This window comes from Cannabis sativa, chromosome 1, assembly GCF_029168945.1.
Source record: "Cannabis sativa cultivar Pink pepper isolate KNU-18-1 chromosome 1, ASM2916894v1, whole genome shotgun sequence".
NCBI classification, from domain to species: domain Eukaryota; kingdom Viridiplantae; phylum Streptophyta; class Magnoliopsida; order Rosales; family Cannabaceae; genus Cannabis; species Cannabis sativa.
In genome coordinates, this window is record NC_083601.1 from 75,462,456 (window position 1) to 75,479,277 (window position 16,822).

At 33.1% G+C, this 16,822-nt stretch overlaps 1 protein-coding gene across 1 annotated transcript; it reads right to left on the reverse strand.

Annotated features, from left to right (window-relative positions):
- Positions 1-429: 429 nt before the first annotated feature.
- Positions 430-1,424, reverse strand: LOC133033729 (germin-like protein subfamily 1 member 17). The gene is made up of 2 exons (XM_061108795.1): positions 1,207-1,424; positions 430-1,085 (listed from the first exon to the last, which is right to left on the reverse strand). Exons 1-2 carry the CDS (start codon positions 1,328-1,330, stop codon positions 529-531), a joined length of 681 nt encoding a protein of 226 aa, XP_060964778.1. The 5' UTR covers positions 1,331-1,424; the 3' UTR covers positions 430-528.
- Between the last annotated feature and the right edge of the window lie 15,398 nt (positions 1,425-16,822).

Sequence of the window (16,822 nt, forward strand, 5' to 3'; positions counted from 1 at the left end):
TGGATTAACTCACCAAAATTTATATATTTAAAAATCAATTTGATAAAGAAAAATCTTAGTGACTAACTTACTAAAATTGTTATAGTATAAATATTTTTTTTTTCAAAGTAAGCATTTCAAAGAACATATTAGCTTAAGTACTGATGTAATTAATATATTGATTAAATTGAATATATAATTATTGAAATAATTGTTAGAGACTTAAAAGATAAATAATAAATATGTAAGCATGATAATTTATATATTGTTTTATATTTCTATGAATCTAATAACTTTTGCTCATTGATTTAAATGACGCAAAATGATTGAATCATTTCGTTAATCAATTTATCTGTGTAGATATAAGTAATATAGTTTATTATCAAGAATTAAAATTATTATATTAAATGGATTTTATTTAAAAATATCAATGAGGTACAAATTCAATCATGACCAAACTATTTGGTACTTATTGCATAATAGAAAACGAACATATAATGTATATAAAAAAAAGATTATTCAATTTATAGACTTTCTTCTTAACCATGTTTAATTGTCATTGCCATACCAGAACTGCTTCTGGAGTTGGTCAATGACATTCTTGTCAACTTGAAAAGCCTTAGCAAGGACATGAGGATTAATAGCAGGATTTGATCCAAATACTGAATTTGCAATGGTGATAGTTCCTGCATTTTGGCTACTGAGACCAGCAAAGGCAACAGCTGGAGCATGTGTTGGATTGAATTGAAAGTGAATTAAACCAATTGGGAATACAAACACATCTCCCTCTTTCAAAACCTTGGTAAACAACCGGTTTCCGTCTTGGTTCGACGATACGAAGCCCACGTAGAGGGTTCCCTTAGCAACAACTAGGATTTCAGAGCCACGAGGATGTGTGTGAGGTGGATTTTGGCCGTATGGTGCATAATCAATACGAGCCAATGATATTCCGAGTGTGTTGAGTCCTGGAATTTTGTCCACATTCAATTGAGTCACATTAGATCCAACTGGGTTGTGTGTGTCTCTTGGAACATTGAGCCCAGAAAAGAAAAAATCCTCAGCCTTAGCAAGCTTGGGATCCTTGCAGAATTTTCCATTCACAAATACTACTTGGAAAGAACGAATATTTTGTTAGTATATCTGATCAGTAGCTAGTTATAGAATATATAGAATAACGATAGAGAAAAATGTTATGATAAGTTAGTAATGAAAGAAATGTATACATACAAGCTTTGTGGGGTTCATCTACAGCCACGCAAAAATCTTGGAGAGGGCTTGGGTCAGAGGCAGAGGCTATGAAGGCTGCCAAAGCCAACACAGTAAGTGAAAGAAGAAAATGAATACCTTTCATGTTGGAGTACTTGTTGATCAATTTGCAACTATAAATGCTATGTTATAAATCTATATATCAAGTTTTGCTTTCTTTTGCTTGAGTGAGATTTGATAATTATGGATGGACTCCTACTTCTCATATTTATAGATGGAAGTTTCTGAACAAGTCTCTCTTAATCCAGGGAGCATATCATAGCTACCTAGACTTGCTTGTTTTCTCCATAAAAGACTTGGTAAATTTGGTTTAGTAGTGACTTGGTAATTATATGTGTTAAACAAAGTGTTTCTTCCAAAATGAGATTTATTAATGACAACGTTATTGAACTAGTCATTTGAATTGGGCTTCTTCACCCACTCTTATCATTTATTTTATTTTATTTTGTTTACCTTTTCAAGCAAATACATTATTCTTTTCGTTAAGTTTTGTATCTACTTTAATTTTGCTGCGGATGTCTATGCTTATTTGAACCAGAAGGAATTTTCTATATTTTTCTATATACTGAGTCCATTTATTTTTTTTAAAATATATATAGCTTGGTCTATGATGTGAACACACACACATTTATGTATATATATTATATATGCAAGTAATCACAAAACTTTTCAAACATTTGAAATAGGAAACCGCATATAATTAACTGACATTTCTTAGTTAAAAGCAAAATGAATATAACATATGGATTTACTAAAATGTCTTAATTTTTCTAATATTAAAATTGCAGCTATAGCCTTGTCAGAAAATTTGATAAAACCTGTAGTTGGTTTAGTAGTTATATGGATTGCTAGTAAATAAATAGGAACATCATGTATATGAAACAAATTGAAAAGAGAGCACAAGATTCGACAGAGGGAAATAGATTAATTAGCTTAGAAATCTCCACTAATTTGACATCTTCTTTCAAAATGAAAATTGACTGAAATATGAGATCATTTAGTCTTGTACACGATCACACACTTGGATTACATAAGTTTATTTGAAAAAGGATAAGACTTAGAAACTTTTTCTGCATATAAATCTGACAGTGTTACTCTCAACAATGGTGTATGAAACTGCATATAAATTTAGGGTATTTTCACTTAATAGATTGATAGGGAAACCCTAGATTTGTATCTAGTTATTCGAAAGTGTTTCAGATAGACACTTACTAATTTACCGCTAATGTGACTTAAGGCCTCCAATCATTGAACGGAATTCCATTCATGTTGGTTGGCACACTTGAATTGGATTCTAGGTGAGAAAAGTATTTAGATGCACATATGCACATGTTGTAGCTATACATGTTTATGATATCGCTTACCTAGTATACTAAAGATAGCAATATAGATATACATAGATTTACATTTAGATACTAATATCTAGTGATGCTAGAGGGTATTAGATAGTATGAATTAATGATACCAACATAAATACGACTAGAGTACTAGAATTATATTAGTATAATGGTTAATCATACTACAGTTAGTTGATTTATAGTAACTGAGTGTATGGGCACTTAGTTATAAATTAGATATTTGTTATATTATGCATGCTTTTCTTGCTGATAAGTTTGTTGACTCACAGTCTCTTTATAAGTGCAGGTAAGGAAAGACTAAATCTGAACATCAATGAATAGAAAGCTTGGGTTTATTGTGCATATCTAGCAGTATAGACTTTGGTCTTTAATGGCAAGTTTTTTTTTTCTGTGCATGTAATAGTGTTTTGTTGCCTTGAGTATGTTCTTTGGGATGTATAAAACAGGTTTGGAAGGTTTGGTTTTATTAGGGGTTGATTTGAGGGAGTTATGAAATTTTGAAGTTTTTCTGCACTGAATCGGAATTCTGGTTCAGTGGGACCTGTAGGAACCAGAATTTCGGTTGGTCCCCAGGAAACCCCACAGAATTGGAATTTCGGTTGGGGAACCGGTCTACCAGTTGGGGCAGTTTTGGGAACCCTAGTTTTTACCATTTTTGTGATGTTTAGGTTATCGACATGTTATTTATCGATAGGAAAACTCTTAGTTTCAAGTTTAAGTCCCTGAAAAGTGATTTAGCGTGTTACTTATCTATGTTATAATCGATGTGATTTAGGGGCCTGTAATTCACCAACCAGTTATTCCACTCAGGTTGGTCGGCACACCTGAATTCGGAATCAAAATATGATTAGTATAATGTCATGCATATGTTATTACATGCTTCGCATACATGTTGTTCATGCCTGATAGAATATATTGATAGCAATAATAATATAAGTAGAGTTGTATTGATTATAGATAAATGTATGTTGGCTGAAATACTGATCGATGTTGTCACATCAATATGACTGGAGTATGACCGGCATATTGAGTATAGGCTGACATTATGATCGATAGTATGGTCGTACGAACGTTCTAGACTCAGTACCGTGTGGGACACAGGGATAGGGTTATGGTTAGGTATATGGGCGCCTGATTATAACCTGGGATATTATTATGTTTTATGTTATGCTTTTCTTACTGAGTCTGTCGACTCACAGTGCTATTTCCATATGTAGGTAAGGGCAAGGCTAAGTCTGAGCAACCGTGAGGGCGAGCATATGAAGATTGCACCACTACTAGAAATTAGGCTTTTAGTGACCATATAGTGACACTCATAAAAGTGTGGGTCACTAAAAAATTAAGAGTGGCTTTTAGTGACACACAACATTAGATTCTAAATGTTCAGTGTTTATTACGCGAAATGTGTGTCACTAAAAATATGGAGTGTCACTAAATACTAAAACCCAAATACATATCAGCCCTAATCCCATTTTATTTCATCCTTATTATATCGTCCCAATATGTCTGCTTCTCCCCTAAAAACACAGCTCCACCATACCAGGCCACTGCTCCCACACGATACTAGCCACTCAAACCCAAAAAAAAAATTGTTCCTGCTACCGGCGATACCCTCCAAGATCAAAGACTATCTTCCAAAGGTCAAAGGAGGTAAGTGTAATGGTTTTTTATTTTGTTTAGTTTCTTTTTATAAATATTTTGTTTTTTTTTTTCTTCTTCATCTCAGGCCAGCGCAGAGCTCCTCCCTCTCAGGCGGAGACCGGTGCTCCTCCATCTTAGGCGCTGTGTGCTCCTCCATCTCAGGTAACAATTTTATTTTTTTTAATTTTCATTTTTGTTTTTTTTTTCATTTCAGATTATGTTAAAATAATGTGGATTGTGTATAACCTCAAAAAAATTAGAAGATAAAAAAATTAGTTAAAATTTAGGTATACCCTAATTTTGTATTTAAAACTAGAATCTAAATATATATTTTTTTTAATTTCAGATTATTTATGTTATTTTTTTATTTATGTTTTTTTTTTTTGCTATTTAGATTATTTTAAAATAGAAAATTTAGGTATACCCTAATTTTGCATTTAAAACTTGAATCTAAATATATTTTTTTTTTTAATTTCAGATTATTTATGTTGTTTTTTATTTATGTTTTTTTTTTGTTATTTTAGATTATTTTAAAATAGAATTTGTTGAGTACAAGCTCAAAAAAATTGAAAGAGTAAAAAATTAATTAAAATTTGGGTATGCTCTATTTTGTATCTAGAGCTTTAATCTAAATATGAAAATTAAAATATTTTTTAGCATGATAAAAATCTTTTAGAAAACAAATATTATAAATTATAATTTTAGTTTTAATAAAATAATAGAAAAGCTAGTAAAGTTTTGACCTTTTTTGATAGTCAAAGTTTACATGAATTTCTTTTTAATAGTCTCCTCTTAAATCATTACTTTATTGGAAAATAATAATTTTCTAGTGGTATTTTCAAATCTCAAACATAAGAAAGAGAATAATAATCAAACCAAACTATACTTTTTTTTTATTACTATTATTAGCTTGATCATGATGATTGTCATTTCTATTACCTATTTTAATAGTTTTTTTTCAATATTATTATTAGTGTTTTGGTTACTAGCAAGGATTGTTACAAAGTTAACGTGATCATTTTAAATTAGAAGAGGTACGTGTGAATATTAATTTTTTTTATGTTAATTAATATTATACGAATGTTAGAGGAGTTTGAATATTCTAAATATTTATCCATAGTGAAGTAGGTTTTAATATTAATTGTGTGTTGCGGTGATAACGGAAGGTTTCTAACTTGTGTCCCTTAGTGAAGTAGGTTCTGCGAAAATTTGATTGTGTTGCGGTGGTATAAGGATGAAAACTTATTGCATGTTGGTTGAATTATTTGAATTATTTGTTTGCTATAATAGATGGATTATGTAGCGAGAATTGGATGTTGATATTATTGGTGCCCGACTCTAGGAATGGCAATCGGGCCGGGCCGGGCCCGACCCGCCATAAACCCGGCCCGGCCCGATAGTGTTTTGGCCCGGCCCGGCCAGGCCCGACTTCTTTATTCAGCATTGTGGGTCAAGCCCAACCCGATATAATCAGGCCGGGTTGAGCCCGACCAGTATTCCTTTTTTTTTAAAATCAGTTTATTTTATTTATTTGTACAAATGTTGAATACTACTAACTCTCTATACATATATAAGCATATGAATGGTAACATATTCTCGTCACTAAATAGTCTTATCTTCACTGATGTTTTGTAACTAAAAATCACTATCAATATTCAAAGTCGCGACTAAAATAAACATCAGTACATACTAGTGTTTTTTAAATATTTTTAATTAATATGGAAACCGTGCATGGTATATATATATCGATAATATTAGATTTATAATAAAATTGCAATATATATATGTCTATAATAAATTAATTAATAATGAGTATTAGATGATTAAGTAGAATATATATGTATATAAGTCCATATACAATATATGACCCTATTTATATATAATACAAGGCAAGGTAGCCATGCACATGCATTAATTTAATAAATTAATATACACGGTCAACACTCCAAATTTTAATTACCTTGAAATTAAATTCTAAGATTAATTTGTGATTGTGTATATATATAAGCCTTAAACACTTAAGTTCACAAGGTGGGAAGTGGGAACACATGCACACCAGAGCACCGACTTATACATATATACATATATAATCGATACACAGACAGACAGTAATGAAATGACTGATTAGAAAAGAGAATAAAAGCAGAAGAAAACAAACAAGCAGAAAAAAAAAAAAAAACCGGTCCGGGCCGGGCCGGGCCGGAAGCCCGATAACAACCCGATGTAATCGGGCCAAAGCCGCCCCGTCGGGCCGGGGGCCCGGCCCGCGAAAATAGCCCAAATTGCCATTCCTACCCGACTCTTATTGGTTATGTTTCATGGATCCTAAAAACTCACACTTGAGTAATCGACCTGATATTAGAGAGACGGTCACATTGGCATTTCAAACTTACTACAGGGCTATAAGGAAAGAAATTCCACCAAAGCTAAAAGTTCGACGCCCAACTGTACGTATTCTTTTTTTTAAAAAAAATTTAAATTATATTTTATTAAGATCTTTGTTAATTTAAAGAAAAATATTTAGTGTCCACATCAACTGGAAGACACCGAATGTGGATATTATGTAATGAAGATGATGAAAGATTTAATTCAAGCTTCGAACCGGAAATACTTTTTGGCCGAGGTACATTAACATACAAACTATATAAATATGTCATACATTATTATTATTATTATTACTATTATTATTAAGAATGCATATGATGATAACTTTAATTCATATATTATTTATCTTTAAATTTTGTAGTTAAGTGATGCAAATTATATAGAAGAATAAATTGATGAAGTGAAAGAGCATTGGGCAAGTGAGATGTTATCGGTTATTCAAACTTACTGACGTTAGTTGTTTTTTGTTTTAATAGACCAATGGGCAAGTGATATGTTATCGGTTATTTAGTTGTTTTTTGTTTTAATAGACCAATAGTTATTTTATAATTTTATAGTTATGGATTTATTGGTATAATGAATTAATATGTAATATTTATTAGTTGTGTTGACGTGAATTATTATAATGGTCTAATTTATATAAATTTTACATTTAGTCAATTAAAATTATTATTGTTATAGTTAATTGTATTTGTATATAATTAATATAAATTATTATTTATAATATATAAAATTTGAATTAAAATAATTAATTATTATATTTTAAAAAAATATATAATGTAGAGGCACTTTTGGTGTGTCACTATATCTCTAAAAATATTAATAAAAAAGGAAAAAAATAAAATAAAATAGGATATAGTGACACTCCATGTAAGTGGCTCTTGCTTTTCTAGTCTCACAAAACCTAACACTGTACCCCTATAGTGACGCGCAAACAGTGAGTGCAAAAGCATTCAGTGACACATTTGGAGCGTCACTAAAAACTACTTTTCCAGTCAGCCTCATTAGTAACGCACGTTGAAGTGTCACGTACTGTGCACATGTCCGGGGCGGTTAGGCCTGAAGCGTACGATCTTTGGGACATCAGGGCTTTTACTGTATAGTCGCCAGGTGACAAACTTTTGTATATGAATATTAAATTTTTGTAGATGAGATCCCGAGATTTTACAAATGTATTACTTTATGTTCCTAATTAAATAAGAAAAATTTTAATTAATCACGTTTTTCATTAATCTCGTTGATTGGACACGAGCTGCACAGTACGTTTAAAATCACGCTAACATGCCTAATAAGTTAGGGTGTTACACTAACATTGCAATTCAACTTAATCCAATCATGTGGAGATGGATTCCAAGCCTCCTTTAAGCACAGAGCAAGGGAAAGGAAAACGAAGTATGTAAATCTACAAAAGAACTACAAATAGAGTCAATACACTTCTTCACATCAAATTAAACTATTATTGTGTACCTTATCATTACGGATCCTCCAGATGGTGTCAACAACAATCGAAGCATAAAGGAAGATATTCTCCTCAGGAATTCCCCTATGTTTGAGGTCCCAAATGAATTTGACCCATTCCCAAATGCGAATAACGATATCACAAACAGGATAAATACCCCACGGAGACGCCCGCCAAAAGTGAAAAGCCACATCGCAAGCAAGAAATAAGTGTTCTAAAGATTCCTCCCCCATCCCAAAGAGAGAACAGCTTGTATCTTCAATGTAAAATCTATTCCTGATCACAGACCGAACAGGGAGCGCACTGGACAGGATACTCCACCAAAGTACTTTATGGCGCTCTAGAATTCTACTGTTCCAGAGCTTGTTCTAAAGTGACGTCGCTATCTCACAGTGCGGAGCCCTTTCCAGCACTTGAGCAAGGTAGGAAGATTTACTCGAGAACTAGCCATTACTCTCAAGATTCTAAACCCACTTATCATTGCCCTGACCAGAGGGAGTACCCCCTTTTAAGGTTGCAGGCACAGTCTCTTGATCAAAGAGGTTGTTCAACTTTTTGACATCCCAACCATCATTGGAAGCCAAGAGATCGGCAACTTTGCATTGATCATTGGTAGGACCACAATTAGATTTCGGAATAAAATCTTTGATATGAGGGATCCAAGGGTCCCTCCAAATTTTAGTATCCCTGCCATCAGTCACCATTTTAAATTGAATTGGTTTTAATAACATTTTTCTAGAACTAGGAGTCTGAATCTTTGTACTTAAAGTAAAGGAACTACTTCCCTTTAAGGTATTTTGATTCCTAAATCTGGCAGCACAGAGAGTGACAACCATTCAGAATATTCCACCCCCACTTAGCCGAAAGGCCAAGTTCATTTCTCTGGTTTTCCAGAACCCAAGGCCCCCAAGAGATTTGGGAAGGCAGAGCTTATCCCAAGCTTCTGATGCAACCCATGGTTACCTTTTTTGAATCCCCACCAAATATCACGCACCAAACCATCAACTTTGGTAGCAAGGCAATGGGAGAGCTTGGTAGTTTGCATAGCATATAAAGGCAGAGACAAGACAAAAAATTTTATGAGAGTAGCACGACCCGCCTTTGATAGGGTTTTTGCTTTCCGCCTTTGTAACTTCGAAGTGAGGTTATCCAGGATAAAATTGAAGTATGTGTCCTTATATCTTGATCTAAATAGGGGAAGACCCAGATACTTGACGTTCTCCTCAAGTGTGTCGATCCCCAAAGCTTCGTTGACATCTCTTTTCATTTCATTGGAAGTATTCTTACTAAAAATGATTGAAGTTTTGAGTTTATTAACTTGTTGACCCGAACATGCATAAAATCTCTCTTCCTTGATGACACTAATAGTACTAATATGAGGATATATATTATAGAATAATTCTATAATAGTGACATTGGTTTTGTCTCTATACTATAGAGACATTTTCTTAACCATTCATTTATATGATTTTTGAAAGTCCACATTATATAATATGCAGTTTTATGCAGCAAATTATATTTTCTTTTTCAATTATTTTTTCTAAAAAGGTAAACATACTGACACCAAAAAATGAAACTTCTTATTGGTTATTGTAAAAAATAAACCTATCCTCTTGCTTCTTTTGGGTTCTAGTGAAAATAGCTTCTATAGAGAGAAAAAAAATTCTTTAATCTCAATAGAAGCCTCTCTCTTTTACTTTTTTGAGAATCTCTCTAGAAAAAGAAAAAAAAGCTTGTTGAAGTGAATTAAACAAAAGTTGAAGAACAAATAAAAATTATCATTTGCAGATGTCACCACAGTTGAAAAAAAAAGGCAGAATATTGAAGAACATTTTTAAAAGTTTAGAGAGAAAAAAAAATCTAACAAATTTGCATAATTAGTGCGCAATTGTTAGAATTTACATAGCATATTAGTAGTGGCCAATGACAATCAAAATCATTTAGACTAGAACAAAGATATGTTTTATACTATTATTCACAATTCACAAATTTTATGCCTTTTATGGTAGTCTTTGACAGTTTTGTCTATAGCTTTAAAGGTGTAGATGACACTCATGAAGAGAATCTGAACACTACTCCTTTAAAATGTTTTGATGTAGTGGTGTCTCTACAATTTTATTATTTCTTCAATATAAATTCAATTATTTTTAGCTTTTTTAGGCATTAATTTTTTCATTTTAATTATCAATTTGTGATTAATTAAATTGGGTGGAAAATTCTTTTGAGAATAGAAATCAAATTTTTAACTAAAGTTGTGTTGGATTTACATTTCATTTGAAAAAAGAATCTTCAAAAAGAATCATGAGAGGAGATGAAAAGAAAGATAAAGAGGAGAAAGAAGAAGAAACCTGAATAAAAAATAAATGAAGATGAAAAAAAAGGTATAGATAGATAAAGAGGAGAGAGGAGTGAGAATATTAATATTTAATTCATTTGTAAAGGTGTATGTATTTCAAAAATATTATTAAATAATAAAAAATAATCTAATGCACCTAAATGTAAACTATTATTATACTACTTCATATATGCTAGATATCATTCATATTATTATATACTTTTAGTTTGGTTTTGATCATTCAAAATCAATGATTTTTCTAAAATTTCAAAAAATTCATGCGAACATCTCAACTACCCTCTAGAAAAGAGTATTGTTATTATTAGATACATTTTGAATGATAGAGTAAAAATGTATGGGGTTTAGGGTCAGAGAGGAATGGTCATCTACTATTCTTTCTCTTTTGGTCAACTTCTTTCGTCTTCTATTGGTGTGTGAGAGGTTTGTTTGATGTTCTGAGTAGTCTTTTGCGTTTTTGTTGGTTTGTTCCGTCTGTTGGTGTGTGTTTGTATGTTTGGTGATCTTGTTTTTCTGTGCTCCTTGTTCGTTTTGTGGTTGAGGGTTTCTTTGTTTTTCAATGTGTGTTGTCGTGTTTGTCTGGTGATTGTTCTTAGTGTAAATCAGTGGCTTTAATTCAAGTTTGAGCAAGTGGGTACTTTCTGCTACTTGTGTGGTGTTCTTGGCCATCAAAGAAGAGGTTGTTGTCTTGCCTCACCTGTGATGATCATGAATAGCGAGGACAAGCCGGTTCCGTTGTTCGGACCTTGGCTTTCCCCGTCCTCTGCCTATGGTGATATGCTTTTAGGGTTTGAACCGGTTATGGCCCGTGGTCTGATGGCTCCATCTCAGAATTTCAAAGCTCGGGCGTCTCCCCATTCTCAGGCGGTTGACGGACGACGCGGAGGTGACCGTTCGAAGCCTCCTGGTTTTTCCTCTTCCCGTCGTTTTCATCTTTCTCTGAAAACGACTGCTCGGCCTCTTGACGATACTGCTACTGAGGAAGCTTTGCGGGTGGCGTGGCTCCCCATGGCTTCATCTGAGCACCATGTGCACGGTCTTCCCTTTCCTTGTAATAAGGCCGTGGGAAGTCAGGTGGCTGGTGGAAATGTATTTGAATCTATTCCTATTTTGGTGAGTGAAGGTCTCAATGCCTCAAAGAACGAGTTAATTTTGAATTTGGTCAATGGGGATCCCATTGTGGTGGATCATGGTCAACATGAGATTGTGCCGTTGGCTTTCATTGGGCCTGTCACTAACTCTATTGGTGTAGTGGGGCCACATGGGGCTAATAATAATGGGGCCTCTATTTCTAAGTTTGTTGGGGGCCCAGATCTGGTTAATAATGAAACTACTTTAAGTGAGAAGGACCACGTTTGTAATTTATTGGGCCATCAGGAGCCTAGAGTTGCTGAAGAGAATTGTTTGATCCCTCCTATTGGGCATGAGGTCGTGGATAGTGTTGGGGAAGAAAGGGCTTTGGCTGATTCTTTTGAAGCCCAAGAGAAAGTACTTCATGATCTTAAACAATTTGGGACATTGGATGTGTATGAGATAAAGAGCTTGGGGGGTGATATTGGTGTGATGACTACTTCAGAAACTAATGAGAGGACTTCGCCTTTCAAGAAAAGAAAATTTGAAGGCTCTGCTTCGTTGTGCACCAGGCCACATAAAATTGTCAGAACGCACAAGACAGTGTATGATGAACCTTCTGAGGATATGTCGAGCTCACCTAGCTATTCTGAAGGAATTATGAAGAACCCTTTGGCCGGTTCATCTGTGATTGAAGTGTTGGAATTTATTTTACCAGGATCTTAGATCTACTCACAAGTATGTTGTTTAAACACCCTAAATATGAACTTTCTAAAACGATAAATTAAACACATATAAAGTTAAGAAAACCTTACATTGATGCAGTGGAATTAATGTCTCCTTCCGCTCAGATCTCTAACCCTTGTATCCTTTCTGTAGCAGAGTATAATCAAGATCTTAGCCCGAATGTCCTTCTTCTTCAAGTTTGATCCTTCACAGTCTTCCAATCTATGATTGAGTTACTGCTTGCTGTGTGTGGGCACTTACTCTTTCACTAGGGTCGAAATTGATGAAGGGAAAAGAAGAGAGAGGGTTTCGGCCAGGTATAGAAAGTGAGGAAGGCTCAGTTTTTTCTGAAGAGAGAAATTTCTATTAGAAAGCTAATGAAAAGCATGTGTTAAGATGTATTTTCGATTGAGCCATCACTTTCTATTTATAGGCAACTACTAGGTTTAGGTTAGGAATTATTTGGCATTAAAATAATAAAAAAAATCAATTTGAAACTCCACAATAAGTGGCCGGCCAAGGTGTAGTAGTGGGCCCCACTTGATTTTGCAGTTTTATCAAATTTTATTTCTATTTTCTCAAAAACGCCAATTTTCCAATTCTAACTTTTTAAATGCCAAAACTAATTATTTAATAACTAAAATAGATTATTAAATAATATTGTCATTTAATTTAATTATTAATTAGACATATAAAGTCCATTAATAAATAAATAAACCTAGAAACTCTTTTCTTTACAATTTCACCCCTGCTCAGTGAAAATTCATAAAATTAGACATAGTCTAACTTTAGAATTATAATTGATCAATCACGAATCAATTAATGAGTCTTACAAGCAGAATGTTCTCAGCTAGAATGGGGACCATGGATCTATATGCTGAGCTTCCAATAAGTGAACCAAATTTACCAAGTAAATTCCTACTTATTAATTCTTCGTTGAATACACTCTTAGAACTTAGAATTGCACTCTCAGACTTATATAGAGCATATTGTATGTTCCACGATATCAATATGCTATCTCATTTAACCATTGTTATAATCTTATTGTCATTTAAAGATCCTCTATATAGATGATCTACATCGAGATGGGATTTCTTTACCGTTCTCACCCCTCAATGTATTTTGCCCCTTAAAACACTTAGCTACCTGTAAATGGTGTTTAGTGATCTAATAATTAGTCAGTTAAACAAGAGCTCATCCATTTACTTCTATTTGCTAAGCTCGAAGGGAATCATCACTTGACTTCTATACACCAGTAGAAGCTATAGATTCCATATTTATGTTTAGCACTCCCACTCAATCATACTATCATGTTCCCAAAATATACGTATCACCCTGACCCGAAAGTAGGCTTTACTAATAAATCAAAGAACATGAATAGCACTCCTGAGTTGAGCCCAAGCATATCAGGATTTAGATTCTTTTAATCTTAAGATCAACTACTAATATTGACTTGGAAAGATATGTATAACGGTAAGTTTGTAATATCTTAACTTAGTTGCAATATCGGTCCAGTCCAATGTATACTCCATACATTCAAAACTAGTATACTTTACTAATGTCCTGGAAAGAACATAACACCTACTCCAAGTGTAAGTACACATCATCGCTGATTATCACATTAGTGTAAATCCAATAACACTGATGAAACAGGGACCAATTCTTTTGATTCATATGATCACAATCACCTTCCACTGTGTTGACGATACTGTAATTGTGAATAAACATATGATCTGGATTTAACTGATTCTGTGTGTAAATGTAAGAAACATATTTAAACCATTAGCATGTAAAATTCATGCAAACATCAATCACTTCAAATTTCTTATACTGATAACTAATCAGATTGTAAAGAGTTTTATATAGGGCATAAAACCCAACAAACTCCCACTTGCACTAATATAAAACAAACTGTGCAAATAGGTCAATCTGATGTCTTGATCTTCAGATCAAGTGTAGTATATTTGAATCCACCCAAGCTTCTGGAAACTAGTTCATAAATACACTTATGAAACATCCTTTACTATATGCTTTACTCATCAAGGGATACTGAAATCTTTACTGTTTTAAAAGTACATCTGAATAAACAGAAGACATATCTCTCATATTTTAAAATATGTAATTGAGATAATACAGTGTAGACTTTTCTTCAGCAATATAACTTTCTGGTATTTTCGAATAGACAAAGTTATAATTCTTCTCTGGTAGAGCTTGAATTATTATTCAATAATTTCTCCACCCCCAAAGTAAACACCATCTCAAAGATCTCGAAATTAGATGGTGAGATACAAGCACAATTGATACACAGTTCCTTAATATCTAACATATAGATCACTTTCATAAATCTTTCTTGAATATCTTCTAATGTTCCTTATTTGATTACATCTCAGATAGCTCCCACTCAATAGCAGATGTCTGGTTAAATAATACTTTTAACCTGTGATTGTTTAGATAGTTACCTAGTTGTGACTTTTATATTAGTCTTAAACATTAAGTTAAGACTAAGTCATCAACATAGTAGACTAGTATATGAAGTGAAAAATACATGCCAGTGATAAAGTAATCAAAATTAAGATACCATAAAATTTTACGAGGATTGAGAATTCTATGTTCAAGTCATTCGAATGGACTGAACTAGAGTTCTTTATCTTATTCTCATAATTCTGATAAGCTATTCCTATCCATGTGAATGGTTAGATTTGCTTTTCAGTAGTGTTCTTAAGTACCTATCAGAAGTATCAACCTGATGAAGATGGGTATAGAATTTTAAAATTCTCCCACTCAATTAAGGTAGTGTGAAACTTTAACAAAGAACTTTCAAAAGTATCAAACTTTTACTTACAACAGTAAAATCGAAATGGAACATACAATCAAGATCAAGAATTTATATTGATAATAGCTGACTCATTATATTACTTTCATGTTAAAAGGAGATATGTGTTACATAGGGAATTGTGGAATATACTCCACCCCTAAGTATATACACATAGGGTACTACGGATAACCTCCACCCCTAAGTATATAGAGATTATGATCCACCCCTAAAGGTTGTAAAGATCATGATTCTCTAAGTGTGATAGAGTTTATGTTTAGTTGAATACTATCCAGAGTTCATTAGATATAAAAGATCGTTGAACTGAATAGTTTCTTAACTTTTCTCCACCCCTATCAGATCAAAAGATCCTTTTATTAAACAAATTCTTAATAATTGTATTAGAATGAATAATTATTAATAAACATAGAAATAGTTTCTAGTGTATATTTAATATAACTCAATGAAGAGTTGTAAATATTATAGAATTTGCATCAATAATAAAACACTTACACATACAAACATATAAATATAATGTGGTAATAACTGATGAAGATAAATTAAATGAAGCTCAATCTCATAAATTGCAATTGTTGAATTTCGAAAATTAGAAACTTTATTAATAATAAAAATAAATGTATTGCAACAATATGAGAAAAACAGGGATAAATATCCCTAACTAAAATTTGAAATCCAAATTGTTTTTAAACTAAAACAATTAATTCAAAAAATAAATTGAAGAGCTTCATCTTCATCTGGACGATTTCACCCTTTGGTCCAGCTTTCTGATCCAACTCATCTTAGTTCAAGTAGCTTGGCCTATAAGAAGAAGAAAACAAATAAACAAAGTTAGTCCAGAATCATAAATCCAATTGGATAACAATTCACTAAAACTCTTAAAGTTTATAAATAGAAATACCTTGTTTCTTTGCAAGAAGTTTAGGACACTGGGCTTTCCAATGACCTTTTTCATTGCAGTAGAAACACTTTCCTTTAATTGTAGCATCACCAGAAGGAGCAGCCTTTTTATTCTTCATGGCTTTTGTTCGCTTCTTGGTGTTCTTCCACTTCTTCTTTGATTTGGGCTTCGAAGCAGAGGCAACGTTTGCTTCAGGTTTCATCGTCCCATTACCATTCCCAGGATTGTGAGGTTTACTCCCTTTCTTCTTGGGTCCTCCAATCAAATTTTCATAAGTTTGAAGGTCATTGACTAATTCATGAAAGTCAATTTTCTTCTTATTCATGACATAAATTGAAGTGTATGGTAGAAATGCTGGAGTTAGGCTATTCAAGATAAGACTTACTTGAGTAGCACTATCCATTTCAGCACCATGATCCTGTGCTTCTTGGAAATAACTTGACATAAGGAGAACATGGTCACGCACGTTTTGATGAGGTTCCATCCGTGCATTAATGTACTTCTTAGTCGCGTCAAAACGTGACTGAAGTGATGCCTTACCGAATAGCTCATTTAACTTCGTCATAACTTCGGCAGCCTTCTCGGTTTTAGAAAACTGAGTTTTGAGGGTGTCAACCATGCTAGAAAGCATAAAGTATAGAGCTTTGTCATTTGCTTTCTGCCAACGCTCATACTTTTCTTTCACAGCTTTGGAAGCATTATCCCCAGGCACTTCAGGTGACGGCTCAGTTAAAACAAACAAGGCACTTTCTCCTATGAGAGCAATATTAATGTTCTCATTCCACTTATTAAAGTTAGATCCATTCAGCTTGTTTTCAGTCAACAGTGATAACATGGGATTCATTTTGATAAT

What these genes read in the sequence shown, in the direction of transcription:
- LOC133033729 (XM_061108795.1), bottom strand. Translation starts at nt 1,330, where the DNA reads ATGAAAGGTATTCATTTTCTTCTTTCACTTACTGTGTTGGCTTTGGCA. An exon ending in AGATGAACCCCACAAAGCTT is followed by an intron (nt 1,086 to 1,206) that starts GTATGTATACAT and finishes CTTTCCAAGTAG; the next exon opens with TATTTGTGAATGGAAAATTC.